Source organism: Trichoplusia ni, chromosome 18 (genome assembly GCF_003590095.1).
Source record: "Trichoplusia ni isolate ovarian cell line Hi5 chromosome 18, tn1, whole genome shotgun sequence".
Taxonomy (NCBI): Eukaryota; Metazoa; Arthropoda; class Insecta; order Lepidoptera; family Noctuidae; genus Trichoplusia; species Trichoplusia ni.
In genome coordinates this window covers 6,787,426-6,802,508 of record NC_039495.1, presented here as the reverse complement: position 1 = coordinate 6,802,508, position 15,083 = coordinate 6,787,426, and the positions used below count along the sequence as shown (strand labels likewise).

Genomic DNA, 15,083 nt, shown 5'->3' with positions numbered 1-15,083 from the left:
ATGTGGTAATAAGTTATTTGATGTTACTGGCCAAGATATAGCCAATTAAAATAGCAGATTATTAAAAAAATCACCACACGCAACTCTATTATACATAATATAATTATATAGCGTTGTGTAGCGTGTGCCATGGCGATGGCGCGCGGTGTTATTAAATGACGCGTGTCAGAGATTTAGGTGGTTAACAACAAAAAAAGACAGTGTTTAATAAAAAATAAATTTCAATTTTACATCGATTTGATGCTTGTCAAATCGATGTAAAAATGTTACAGTGTAACATGCAGAATTTATATATAGAGCAGCTCCATACATTTGCTTCGTCTTTGTCACACTCAAGACAAACATGTCAAATGAATGTCAAAAATTCAAAACAAAACGGTCGGGCGCGCGTACAGAGTTGATCGAAAAAGTATTAAGTTCTCTAATTTATGATTATTTTAAACTTTTTAAGTAGAATTGTGTAGCGAAAGTGGTATTTAGTGTTATTGGTAACAATGCCTCCTACCGACGCGGAAGTTTTGCAGCCGGTGGCCACAACCACAATTAAGCCGAACCCGCGAAACAATCCTACGATGTTCAAAATATTTCAGAACGTACAATACAATGTAGTTCAACACAAGAAATACGTGAAGGAAATGATTAAATTGTATAAAAAGGTAAGCTATTATTAAATTAGTCATAAAAAAATGTAGAAACGCAGTAAAAGATTATCAAATTCTATGTAAAAGTTTAAAGTTCACATCAACAACCTAGTACGTCTTGTAATTGTATTTGTGAAGAGATAAATACTATATTAGACTTAAAAGTCCACAGTAATGCTTATGAACAACTTTTTGTTAACTTTTGTAGTTAACTTCTTGACAACAAAACTTTTGGAAGTAAAACAAATACTGATTACACTACTTTATTGAATTAAATACATTCGATCTTTTTAAAGACTTCCTTAATTATGTTCTTTTACAAATATAAATATCCAAATATTGAATAATATAATTTCCTATCAGCTTGACGAAGACAGTTTCCGAGAGAGTTTCAAGAATGCTTTACACTATTTATTCACATTTGGTGACACAAGTGCCAATGTGGACAGAGTGGTGCAGTTTGTGGCTACCTTCTGCACATCTTTAGATGATGAGGAGGAGTTTCTACTGTTCATATTTGATATTATATTTGATGTAAGTATATAACTGGCATGACTGGATGTTTAGAATATAATAAGTAATAGGTATCTTTACTTTATACTGCAACATCAGTATTTTTTTATTTGATACATGTATTTCTATGGTAAAGCTTGTGAACTTTCTTCTCAAAACTATTATTATGTAATCAGGCATCAAGCAGGCATCGAGGTCGGTTATATCGCGTTTCCAAGAGAACTCTACAAAAGTCCAGGATAAAAACTATCCTATGTTCTTTCTCAAGGTCAACTCTATCTCTGTACCAAATTTCATTAAAATCAGTTCAGTGGTTTAGACATGAAAACGTAACAGACAGACAGACAGAGTTACTTTTGCATTTATAATATTAGTAGGAATGGCAAGAAGCACTTACCCACATAGTTACTGTTTTCATAAATTTTTGAGTAGAGTTTCTGTACTTTTTGTAAGATTCAAGCCTTTAACTACATACTAAACAACTTATTTACACATAGAGATCTGCATCGAGGCAGTTATTATCATTTTTGTAATAATCCAAAAGTAAATTCAAAATTCATATACCAAATGGGACTACTAATAAGCTTTTCGGATATCAAATTACAATGGATAAATCTGTTTTAACTATGTAATATATATTTAACATAATGTATATAATTTTTAACATTCCAGTGTCAGTGTGTGTCGGGTCAGTCGGTGAGGTACCGTGCCAGTCAGCTGTTGGCTGCGGTGTTATCTGCTCTGGGTGATGACGCCTCACTTGATGATGACCTCTGTGACAAGTTACTGGCTTCACAGGTAAGTAAATTAATACTTAGAGTTTAAGACTGCTTTATAGTGAACTAGTGAAGAGTTACAATTGAACTAAAATCAATAATACTTGAAAAATAACATAAGTTATGTATCACAATATTTTATTGATAAAAAAATACTACTACACTAAGGAAATCAATCAATCTAGAGGGGAAACATTTCAAATGCACCAAAGAGAGCTAGGATAATCATTTTTGGAACAAACAAATACTTGTGCTTTATATTGATTGAATCTGCGATATGTTGATGAAAGTTTGCTTTATCTATTCAGTTCCCTGTTTACCTGACTACAGATTCTGCCTTATTTGGAAGCCAATTTGTCTATCAATTATCAGTTGGGCTATATTCTATACTTTTACAGATGCAAAGGTTGCAAGACACGCGCGGTGCTGTGCGCTGTCGGGCGGCGCTTGCGTTGCAGCGGCTGCAGAATCCTATGGAGCAGGATGATGAAGTTACCCGTGCTTATCGATTCCATATGAGCTGTGACCCTAGTTCTTCCGTCAGAAGGTAAGCTTAAAATAAAACTTATTTAGTTTTTTAAGTAATTTATTTGATAGAACCATTAAATGAGTTGAACAGATTTCTCCACTCATATCAAAATCATTTTCCGTCAATCAGTTTTGTTAAATTAGTCGTCACAATGATGTCACCTATTTTTATACCTATGTATTTAAAAAAAGATGCTAAATCTTGAGGGATTTTTCAAAAACATATATTATATTAAATGAAATATGACTAAAGAGTCATGTTAAATAACAATAAAAATTACCAAATTAAAAAAAAAAAACTAAAATATATCAGTATTATGTGTTATTTATATAACAATATAATAATTTTTGATTTTTCCCTTCTTGTTGATTTAAACAAAAGAGTACAGTTTCACATCTGTTGTCACAAAGCTTCAACTATTGTCATAACTCTACAGAGCCATCGTGATGTCCATCGCTAAATGCAGTCGTAACGTACCGTTCGTGTTGGAGCGCTTGTGTGACGTCGACGAGGCAGTCCGTCGCGCCGCCTTCCTGTACATCGCGGCCATCAATGTCACGCAACTGAGGGTCCGACAGAGGGTACTTACACTTAAGGTAGGATTATAATCACATTTGTACACGGATACTATCAGCTGCACGTAAATACCACGCTCAGTAAACGCATAGCAAAATGACGCCCTTAGGTTTCAATGGGATCATTGAGACATAAATTTTATAATGTCACTAACAGAAGAATTGAATCTTGTATAGAAGGAGAAAAAGAATCTTTACAGGAGTACAACTAAACTAACCGACTCTTAAAACACTATTTCGTAGTTGTGAAAAAAAGAGATGGAACTCTATGGTGTATATGTAAACTCTCTCTTTATTGACCCCTAAAGGGTCAATAAAGAGAGAGTTTACAGTCTACAGTCTCACTTTAAGAGCTAGGTACGCCAGACAAAAATGATACATAATCTTAAGCTTTCAGTATTAGATAACTACCTAACTTTTTATTGAGTCTATAGGATAATTGAAATACTCAAAAACTTATAAAATATTAATTCTCCAGGTGGGACTCACTGAGCGTAGTCTGCGCGTGCGTCGCGTCGTCGAAGAAATATTGATCCCTGGCTGGCTGGCAACTTTCCAAGGCAATATAGTAGACTTGTTGAAGGCGATACGATTGGACAACGCTCACGATGCTAAGGACTCACAGTATGTAGCTGGAAAACTGTTGGAGTCGTTGTTCAAGTAAGTTTTAATGTAACCTTATTACAGTGTATTACGTTATACATATAGGTATATTATGTATGGAGGGTATAAACGCCACACTCACACCTACCAAATGCGTGAGTCGCTGCACGGCAGTTCTTGCCAACTACACGTTAAGAGTTTGTCACTACCCGCTCTCTCCCCAGAGGAAGTGGCTATGAATGAGGATTCCCACGGAAAACAAAAAAATGGAGTATACCATGCTTTTGGGTGTAACACCTGCATAAAATGTGTTTATTTTTGTGCCACACACGCAACAAGTATGCTTATATCAACTTAAATTATGTTTCCTCACTCCATTTTTCTAATAAAATCTACCAATACCAGGCGTCTACCAATATCGGAGCTACTAGAATGGCTGCCCACCGACAAAACGCTCCGCCTCATCCCCGCTGACAAACTCAACAAGGAGACGGCGTGGTACTGGCGCCATCTAGCGGAGCATCTGCAGAAGATAGATGATGATGAGACCCTGGAGACTATACTACCTGACTTGGTTGTACTCACTGGATATATCAGAGCGTAAGTGTATTAGTTTGACTACATTTGATTCGAAGATTAGTTGTTGTAGTTAGCTGTAGATGTCTATCAAATTGTGACAAATGATGACAATGTGTGAGGATTTCTCCAATGGTCCAAAGGGTCTGCACCATGTCTTAAAGTAATATTATTATGGTTTTGGTAGCGCGACAGCGCAATACACGGTGTAGAGCAGCATCACTGTTTTAAACCCGTAATAATATTACTTTAAGACTTGGACCCCAGTAGTATCGTAAAACTAAAAGTCTACCTCATTCGAGACGTTTGAACAACTCTAGCTCGAAAATGTTTTTCTTTCATTGGTATTTACTATTTTATAATTATTACATCACACGATATAATCACATTTATGTATTTATCTTTATAAAAAAAAAAACGAATCCCTCATTAAAGAATTAACTTGTGTCGAGGGGGATTCACTAACATTCAAGTCATATGCCTAAAGATACAGTCTCAGGACAAGCATTCGTGGATCACACAAATGTGCTACACGCGGGGAAACCCACCGACAGGAATACGCTCAATGAGTTTGGCGTTGTGATCTCAACCAATCGACTATCCGATTCCCATAAATATTGAGCCAGCCTTTGTTTGAAAAACCGATTATTCAACAAGAGATATCTATATAAAGTTGAAATTCCCCGCAGTATCGTAGAGTCCCCGTGTCCGTGTGAGAGCTCGGACCCGGTGGGCTTCAGTACGCGCCAACACGTCCTGCACGAGCTGGCCACCATGCTGCGGGTGTATGACGTCACGGACCCCAGCGGCCGGACCGCGCTGCAGACGCTCATCACTGATGTACTGACTGGTTAGTGAGGTTTATTGGTTGTAGTGTAACTGATATTAGATTTAGAAGTTACTGATAGTATAATACTACACTACTATACTACAAAGTTTGTAAGTATGGATGTTTGTTCCTCTGTCACAAAAGAAACATTGTACAAAACTTGGTACTTGGTAAAGGTTACAAAAAGGATTAACAAGTGATAGTTTTATTGCCATTTTATGTTCGCCTGGGATCATTTTCTAGTGGTTTTCTAGATTTGTAGCTTGTGAGCCCTCGGGGAACAGCTAGTGTTAAATATATGGTTTATTTTAATTAACTTATAATAGAAGAAAACCTCAATCTGAACCTTATTTCGAAGTGATAAGTTCTAAATTCAAGTGATTAAAGTACGCTTAAGCTATGCGTTGTGTAGCCCGAAAGCTTCGAACTTCTTACTACTTCACCAAGTTGTCTCGATTCATTGGCCGACTCATCCCCAGGCGACTACGGTCCCCTGAGCGCGGACGTGCTGCGCGCCTTCGTGTCGGCCCTGTCGCAGGTGGTCCCGGACGCGGCGGCGCGCGTGGACCTGGTGAGCGGCGTGCTGGCGGCCCTGCGCGACCCGCCCGAGCCCGACCTGCCGCCCGCGCCCGCGCCGCTCGTCGACAACTCGGAGGCCAAGCTGCAGGTATGATGTCCTGACTGGGAATAACGATAAAATGTCTTGTGTTTTTTTAAGGCTCTAGCTCCTAGCTACCTTTGTCCGTCATTGCAACTCCTGTAAGCCAGAATCTACAATGAAACTAACGAAAACCACCGAAACACTTAAGTTCGGTGTGTCCCAGGGTAACTCACTTCCTTGGAACCCGCAAAGAAATTAATAAGAAATGGCAAAAAGGAGGAATTATAAACGATAATAATTGTGTCCGATTTTGGTCATGTCAACCACTTGGACTCCTAATCGTTTGTTTGACACCATGCGCTAGAAAATAGCTAATGTAGCATATATTCACAAATATACACTATTTTACAAATTGGTTACGTAAAGAAAATATTTCAGCCCGCCAATTTAATTATTAATTAGTTTTCAAAATATTGTTTATTTAAAACCATGTTAAAGCTACACAAGTTGCTTTTGATAATGCAATACCAAGTAGACGCTGCTATATTTTGTATTACTTACACCCTTGTCCTTTTACACCCTGTTACTTGCTGAAAAGTAGATCCAAATGTTGTTTGTAACAGTTCTGATCTATTTTTTTTTTATATAGAGGGCCAGGCTCCGCGTCTCTTTGAACGTTGCGATCGAAGCTCAAGAAGAAGCCGTCAGAGATCAGAACTACGCTCTAGCTGCGGAATGTAAAGCCAAGGTAAAGGAAAAATAAAAATTATAATTTTCAATAAAAAAACAGTGAATTCAAATCACAATGAACATGCTCTTAGTTGATAATATAGAGATAGTATTTGTTCCACTCCATAATTAATGTAAGTTAAATATGATGTATTTAAAAAATCGTTAATAATAATTTGTATTAAACTTGTTTCAGGTGAAAGACATACAAAAGAAGTTGGATGAGTTGTCTATACAGCCAGTGGCACCTGCTCCAGTGCCTGTACCAGTAAGTATTTTATATTCGATGTTCCAAATAGCATGTTAAAAAAAGCAGACTTGTCTGGTTTCTAGGCACTAAAATCCGGAATTTTACCTGTCCTGTCTTAGTTGCCAATTTTTCCCACTTTTTTATACACTCACTTTCTTGTTTGTAGGTTTGTTTATTAGATTTTTGTAACTCAATTTTGAGGTAGTTCCCGATAAGCTAGCAGGCTGAAATTTTCGGCTGTATAAAAACGGCTAGACCCATTTAGATAAAATTTGAATAGACTGACATTCAAAATCGTGGGTATTTCGATTTTTTTTTAATCTTACGTGTCTTGTCCTATTGCCAATTTTTACACTTACATTTAGTTAATAATCCGTTAAATTACAGACTATTAAAGAGAAATTATCGGACGCGGCGACTCTCACCAAGTGCCTGACGATACTAAACTGTGCTCTCGACACGCCGCAACTCAAAACTGTCACGCCGATGATGCGAATGATGTTCAACGAATTAGAGGTATGTTACTACACGAGATAAACCGATGAGTCCAACATGTAGTCGAGCGGTACCACGTCAAATTCTCTGTGCGCGACAAGTCGCAAGTTCGATCCCCGCGGAGGACTAGCCTTTGTGTCATCCACGAATGCTTGTCCTGAGTCTGGGTGTCTTTGTACACGTGACTAGTATGTTTGTGAGAGCCCCCGCGACACAAGGATTTAATTCTCTAATACGGGAGGCGATTTTTATATTAAACCGTTGTCGAATAAATGATGATTTGTTTTAAATTTTGGAGATCAAACTATGAGAAAATACATGTTGTGTCGCTGAAACAAAGTAACGAAATATGTGAATTTTCCAGGTGGAGATATTCCAAAATCCGGAGATAGTTGACACGGCGTTGGAAACAGTAGCGTTGTATGGAATGTTAGACAAGGAGTTCGCTAAAGAAAACAAGGCCTTCTTTTTTGCTAATGTAAGTACTTTTTTACTTCTCTATTTTTCATGCTTTAATTTAAATATTTTTGTACAAGTCTTTTTTTTAATAAGACTTGAAAATGGTTTGTGTTAAATTAGGTTTCTTGCCATCTCCTCTGTCTATTTGAAATGTCAAATTAACAAACATTGACTCCCTAAGACGATTCCTAACCAAATTAGCTTAAAATGTCCAGATCAAGTTCTAGCGAGTTTTGTGCTCATAAATGTCCAAACCAAGCAAGCTTCAAGTTCAGTCCCTCTTCATTATAACACCTAATAATATATATCTCTTGACACCCACTTTCCCCACTCAATATGCTTAAACCCCACCTATCTCTGTACCCAGTTGATCGACACGTCCAACGAGCGCACAGTGTCCACAGTCCTCCGCTGTGTCGTGGACCTGCTGTGCGTGCACGGCGCCCGGCTGTTCGAGGACGACGCGCACGACGATACCTCTGTCAACACCACCAAGAAGTCTAGGGGATACAGTGTTATTGATGATGATGGTGAGAGATAAGATTTTTTTGGGAATGAACAGCGAGTGCTACCATTGCTACCATTGTTTGCTGCAGTCGGACTAATAGGCCGAATCACAGTGTTTTTTTTTATTTATACTGAAGATATAATACTAAAATATGTGTTTGCATTACAGGCACTTTATCAGAGTCCGCACTATCCATGTCTTCAGCTCACAGCACGGTCATTGAATTGCTACTCAAGATTATGGATAGCACGGTAAGGACGTAGTTTACATATACACATTATACTTACCTTGCATTTGAACTAAATTTTACAGTGGTATTAACACAAAACTTCCTAAATGGATAAATAAATTGACTGCTCGGATAGCCGATTGGTTGAAGTCACATGGCAAACCTACTGAGCACGACGTGTAGCGGCTTCAATCCCCGCGTAGGACAAGCATTTGTGTGATCCACAAATGCTTGTCTTGAGTCTAGGTGTCTTTGTGCATGTGACTTGAATGTTTGTGAAACTCCCTGTGATACAAGGATTTAAGTCATCTTTCTTTAGGTATTATATATTTATTCTTTAGGTATAGAGATAGACTCTTTTAAAGTCCGGGATAAAAACTATCCTATGTTCTTTCTCAAGGTCAACTCTATCTCTGTACCAAATAGCATTAAAATCAGTTCAGTGGTTTAGACGTGAAAGCGTAACAGACAGACCGACAGACAGAGTTACTTTCGCATTTATAATATTAGTAGGGATTGGAATGTATCTTATTCCGTATAATTTATTGTATATTGTATTTTTAGTGTGCGGCCTACCGACTAATCATAGTGGAAGGACTGTGCCGTCTCATACATTTGGGACATCTCGAGTCTCCGGCCATACTGAGCAGGCTAATACTGCTCTGGTTCAATCCAGCTACAGGTATTTACGAAATTACAACCTTGTTTCTTATGTTTAAAGTTCAAATTCGATAAATTTTGGTAGTATGTAAAATGTATGCAAATTATTTCATATTGCTTAACACTTAAAGTTCAAATTAAATTGTGTGTTTACAAAGTGTGAAAATATAATCTAATTCGACCGTATGACCACGGGAATAAGGTTTAATGTTATTGTGTATTGTCTTAGTTGATGAAGATATGTTACGGCAATCCATTGGAGTGTTCTTCCAAACGTTCCCGATAAGTGTAGACGGTGCTCAAGAACAAATACAGGTATGATACTTTGAGTTCTATGGTCATTGTTACAAGGATTTAATGAATATTATACCTGGATAGACTTGAATGCTAAACAACTACTGTTTTTAATCTGATTAAGGTATTTGCGTACTATTATGAAGTAAAGTAAAAACTAAGGCGCTGTTGAAGAAATTCATCTGGTGGCAAAGTGAATAGGACGTGTTCAAATGAAAGTATACTTTATTTCATTAGTTTTAAAGTTTATTATCCAGTGTCGTGATTTTATTAATAGCCTTCTTCTCAATATCTGTCGGTGCATCTAGTTTTATATACTAATTTATAACTTAACTTTCAGAAAGCAACTCTGCCCACTCTCCGTGCGCTAGCTAACGCGCCCTCAAGTTCGCCTCTCGCGGAAATTGATCAAGAAGCGGTCGTGCGGTTCATAGTGTCTCTAACTAGAGTCAATCATGAGGTATGGGGTATTTATGTTTTGTCGTGTTAATAATGTTATTGTTGAAATTACGGTATTACATGTTATTATTTGTACTTTAAGGGATACTTGTAAAAGTATTAAAATTTATTATTGAATTTTTGAACCTGTTTATTCGGTAATTTTAGTGACCTCCTGAGCTTTGATATTAATTATACATTATGGTACTACTATTTGTTGTTCGCGGCATCGGCCACCTGGATTCCAATTACAGCTGTAAAAATATTACCCCACGTCGTTAACTCAGATAAAATGTAGCTTATGTTGTTTGTAACTTAATCTGAGCTGTCAGCTAGCTCTACACCAAATTACATTGAAATCGGCCATTTGGTCGTGAACGGGTAACAAACATACACACCTACTTAAAAACACACTCACATACTTTCGCATTTTTAATATTACTGTGATAGTGCGATACTAAAAAGTATTATTTCTAAATTCCTAATAACGTCGTACATTATTTATCTAACCATACACAAGAATAATCCTTACCCCGTCCCCGCAGCTGGCGGACAGCCAGGGCGGCATGGCGGCGGTCCTGTGCCAGGCGCTGGTGCGGCGGCCGGGCGCGGCGGAGGCGGCGCTGGCCTGCCGCCTGCTGGCGCTGCTGGCCCCGCCACGGGACTGCAGCCGGGCCGCCGAGCTCGCCAGGATGCTCAGGGACCTGTGTCTGGTACACTCACTATTATTAACTAACAAATATTATTATTAAGACCATGTTGGAAGTCGGGCTACTTATAGGCAGCTATTTATTTGAAGGTTTTATTACAAGAAAAGGACTGTAATACGCTCTCAGCTCTCATGGTACAGTTTATTGATAGAATGTTGCATGTTTGCTGATAAAATGTATCCTGTCAAATACAGAAATTATGTTATTGATGTTTTTTGAGTTCGTTCATTATGTTACAGAATTTATTGGCACTGAAACATTGATTAAAATATTACAAAATTGCCTTAATTACTTAATTCGTCTAAATAAAAGCTTATGCAGAAAGTACGCCGCTAATAAGAAACGATTTACTTGCTTAACAAATCTTCTTTCTTAAATATTTGCAGAAACTTCCTGACAAGCAGTCTTGCCGTAATCTGACTAGATATCTCGGTGCTCTAGAAGCGACAGAGCGAGCCAGTCTCAATAAAATGTCACAATCAGGTACATAAAAGAAATGAACTCACCTTTCATAATAAAAACTGTTCAAATATTTCAAGATAGTTTTGAACTAAATGAAAATGTGGTCTCTTGCAATATAAAATGCTACAAACTGAATAAGTTTCGTTAATTTTCAGGTATAACGGAAGGTATGACCATGCAAGAAGATTCGTTAGCAACGATAGGAAGAGCTACTACATCTTTACGTAAGTTAATGATATTATGTTTATATTGTTGACAAACAGCTTGCTTCACTGAGCTGAGTGACCAAACTGACAGACTTGCCTTCATGTAAAATCCGTTATTCCCTGAAAGGATATCTGATGATTTTGTAACCTGTCAATAATTGATCATTTCATTTATCTGTCTGTAGGGTCCAACTTTAAAGTCGGCCATTTTATTTAATGCATTTGTGACACTTTTGTGAAAGTACAAAACAATGTATGAAGATGGTTAAGCATGTGAATAATCCAAACAAAATGTAAATTCAATACATTTGAGCATTCTATTGACGCTAACGGCAATTAGAAATGTCATTTTGTCCATACTCCACTATCTACTAGCATAAGATTGATAAAAAAAATATCGTTTATTTGTCACAGCTCAACCGATAGCCCGAAGCACACACGTCGTGATCAACGAAACTGTTGAAGAAGAGGTTGAAATAGACGAGACTACACCGCCAGAGGGACTATCCAGGATATCTGAAGGTAAGACATTATTCTTTTTTTTCTGAAAACTTTAATGTAAATATATTTATTGTATTTATTTTATCCCTCTGCCAGCTCTTCTGTTATACCGTCAGATTTAGTAGACATTTTCTGTGCACTTGATTCACACTGATATTATAAATTCGAAAGTATGTGTGTATGTGTATGTTTTTACCTGCTGGGCTACAATAAATTCGATACAATTTATTAAGGAGGTACTGTTTTGCCGACATCCATTAGGGCGATGGATGGCGCCGACAAATGACTATTGTCTGTTGTTTTTCTTCTCTCTCTCATCTCATCGTAATCTGACTACATAAAACGCTTATTAATAACAGCACAACCTCAAGCGGAGAGCAGTCGCGCGGAAAGCAACTCAACGGTGACAGAAGCAGCGCCCTCTGCTGACCCTACGGACGTAGCCTCAGACTCCAGCAGTGGGGTATCACCCGTTAAGAAGGCGAAGATCACTAAAGGTATTGTTTAGTTTTATTATAAGGTTCAAAATAATGGGTGAGCGTTACGCAGCCTCTTGTATTCCTATACGTATAAAATTTTTCATTAACACCTAATCAATATTTGATATACGCTATGTGAAGTCGTCGATGGAAAGTTCTGCTTTTAGTTAATGTTTAATGTTCACATGTTAAGGCCTCCACCTCCACCTCTGTAAGGCTCAGTTAGCGAGCTCAGCAGCGGCGGCTGTCTATAATTAATTTACAGTTTAAACACTGTTATAACAGTAAAAAACACATAAGGATTAAATTACTTAGCGAGACTAATAAAAGAATGCCGTAAGAGTGTTGGCTAGAAATAAATATACCTAATTCAATTCATGCCCTAATTATTCTCTTTCACTAATAGGCCGGAAGAAAAAGCTCTCTATGACCAGACAGACAAGTGGTTCAGATTCGAGTAAAACGACCAAAGAGAAGGGTGACAAAAAAGGTCGCAAAGAAGATCAGGAAGTAGCGGGCGGTGTTAAACGAAGTAGGTCGCAACGGTCGCTCGTCGATGTTGAGAGAGGTAATCCTTATGCAGAAAAATTAAGCTTTTAAGTCAGTAATGGTACAATGGGTGGTTGAACCATCGTGCCTGCCAGTTACGTATGTGTGTGTATGGTGTATGTATCCAGCCAGTCATGTTGCTAAGGGGACCCCTTGCGGTGGTCCGTTATGGGCTATCAAATACTTGAGACTTGCTGGCGATTACCAACGGAACACGCTAGCATCTGTATCCATACTCAAAGTGTACTAACTGGATGCATTATGAGGTCTGGACAATGTCGACAAGACCACAAAATACGTTTTTTTTATGACACTCAATTGAAAACTTTAAGACTATCTACATAGACTCCATAAATCTTTGATCATGACAAATAATATTCCCGTTTTGTTACTAAAAATGTCTCTTATATTTCAGGACAAAAAGCGAAGGCCGAAGCTAAAGCAAAGGCGAAAGAGACTAAACCCAAGAAGGTGGCCTCTCCTGAGCCATCGTCATCACCACTGTCTGATCTCGACGTGTCTAACGTGACTGTAAGGAGGTCAGTTAGAGGTCTGCAGTCAGGCTCGAGTACAGACTCCAACGGATCCACTAAAACAAAGGCGACCAAAGGGAAGAGTAAAGAACAGTCAAACGAAAAGCCTGGTGAGTAAATACTAAAACAACAGTATTGATTTTTGCCCCTATATTGGAAATGTGCTATAGTTGCTATAATTAACGACCTTCTTCACTTTTTAAAATGAAACATTTTAGTTATATCGGACTTTGTTTTTCATATTTAATTCATACGGTGTTTTTTAATATTTTTTAACACGCTTTTGTTAACTACACTTGTAACTATGTGAGAGAATCTTGGAATCTTAATTTAGCCATAAACTATTTAAAGTTATTTGCTGCAAGCCTATACTAACCTCTTTATTTGAACTGAATTATTGCAAATGATGTAATCATTGAATATTCTTTTAATAAAAACAAGTTGTTTTCCAAAATGCCTTTGATTATGAACAATTTTTTTATGTAACCCGCGTCATCATCATCATCATCATCATCAGCCTATCGCAGTCCACTGCTGGACATAGGCCTCTCCAAGTGCACGCCACTGAGATCGATTTTCTTTCTTTCTTTTCTTCTTTCTATTCTACAGTAGCATTATTAAACTTCTAGCCAATACTAACTTTACAGTTGAAATAAACCTTTTTACTGTACACGCAGTACCGGCTCAATCCACTCGTACGACTCGTTCGTCGGCGGGCTCTCGCCGCAGCAGCGCGGGCTCCGTGCGCTCAACACTCGACGACTCGGACGACACCATGCTACACACCATCGTATACGAGAAGGAGTTTGTAAGTATAATATGAAAGTAAAACTAATATTAAGTACAAGCCATTTTACATTTTAATAGTAATATGCAGGTAGCATATGCTCAGGTTTTGACTATAACACAAATATAAATGTTCTTTACTATGGTATGTTGGCTGTCACAAGTGTAAGTTTACGTTTTTAAAGGCATACAATAATTGAGCCCATGCCCAGTCCATGTGTGCATTGCCCAGTATGTATGTTTAAGTATGTATCTCTCTAGTAGATAAAAATATTAGTTGGACATGACCCAAAACTTGTGCTCAATTAAGGTCGTAATTGCTGTTGTTTTATAATTGGGAACTGGAAAGAACAGCCTTTAAAACTGCGAAGTATTATACTTGGTTGATAAGTATATTATTAATTAAAAGAACTCTGTAATCGAGAGAAATAAATCGTGTTTATGTTGATTCTCGACAGACAATTCGGTTGCAATTCGACGACCAGGTAGATCTTAATTATTTTTTGATGTGTGCCCAAGACGCTAAATGCTTTTTATTTCAGGTACAATCAGTCCTGAATGATTCGAGTGAGCTGGCAGATGAAACTAGACGGGACTCCAAAGCTAACATCACCATTCCTGAGACACCTGATGCCAGTGAAGAGTACGTTCTTTCTATTTTCTTAGTGTTTTATACAAGCTCATTCTACTCAATAATAACCAACTGCCTACCTGACAAGTTACAGGGAATACACAGCAAATCTGATTTATTATATTGGAATCTTTAACGGTCAAAGAATTAACTTCCCATCTAAATCAAAATTAGTGATGTCTTTGAATCCAAAACGGCCAATCATACATTCAAGTTTTTATTTTACTTCCAGATCCGACTCTGAACCTGAACCTGAAATACCGAAAAAAGGCAAACGAAACGGCAAGAAAAAGTAGTTCAATTTTACATTTTTTTTATAATATAAAAGTAATTATTTTTCTAAACTTACTCTTTTATTTCGTAAACTATTTTAAGTGGGTTTTTTTTTGCCAATTTATATGCCAGTTCTTACCAAACGACATCACAAGCATAACCCCTCGATATCAGAAATAGGATAGGCGGGACTAGCAAGGGACAAAGGACTGGCATTAGAAAAAATATCTTAATTAAAACAAAGTCAG

At 37.6% G+C, this 15,083-nt stretch overlaps 1 protein-coding gene across 1 annotated transcript; it reads left to right on the top strand.

Moving 5' to 3' along the window:
* The first annotated feature begins 285 nt into the window (after positions 1-285).
* Positions 286-14,906, top strand: LOC113502750 (condensin complex subunit 3). The gene is made up of 28 exons (XM_026884408.1): positions 286-656; positions 1,005-1,175; positions 1,827-1,952; positions 2,329-2,477; positions 2,896-3,055; positions 3,513-3,694; positions 4,043-4,237; positions 4,903-5,063; positions 5,522-5,709; positions 6,293-6,391; positions 6,569-6,640; positions 7,010-7,138; positions 7,482-7,595; positions 7,944-8,106; positions 8,253-8,335; positions 8,878-8,995; positions 9,203-9,288; positions 9,608-9,727; positions 10,251-10,418; positions 10,802-10,898; positions 11,033-11,101; positions 11,498-11,605; positions 11,944-12,081; positions 12,470-12,631; positions 13,028-13,255; positions 13,823-13,953; positions 14,474-14,574; positions 14,795-14,906. Exons 1-28 carry the CDS (start codon positions 495-497, stop codon positions 14,856-14,858), a joined length of 3,744 nt encoding a protein of 1,247 aa, XP_026740209.1. The 5' UTR covers positions 286-494; the 3' UTR covers positions 14,859-14,906.
* The last annotated feature ends 177 nt before the right edge of the window (positions 14,907-15,083 follow it).

Bases quoted from the DNA above. Each gene is read 5' to 3' on its own strand.
- LOC113502750 (XM_026884408.1), top strand. From the start codon at position 495: ATGCCTCCTACCGACGCGGAAGTTTTGCAGCCGGTGGCCACAACCACA. The intron at 1,953-2,328 runs GTAAGTAAATTA...ATACTTTTACAG, and splicing joins ACAAGTTACTGGCTTCACAG to ATGCAAAGGTTGCAAGACAC. The intron at 6,392-6,568 runs GTAAAGGAAAAA...AACTTGTTTCAG, and splicing joins CTGCGGAATGTAAAGCCAAG to GTGAAAGACATACAAAAGAA.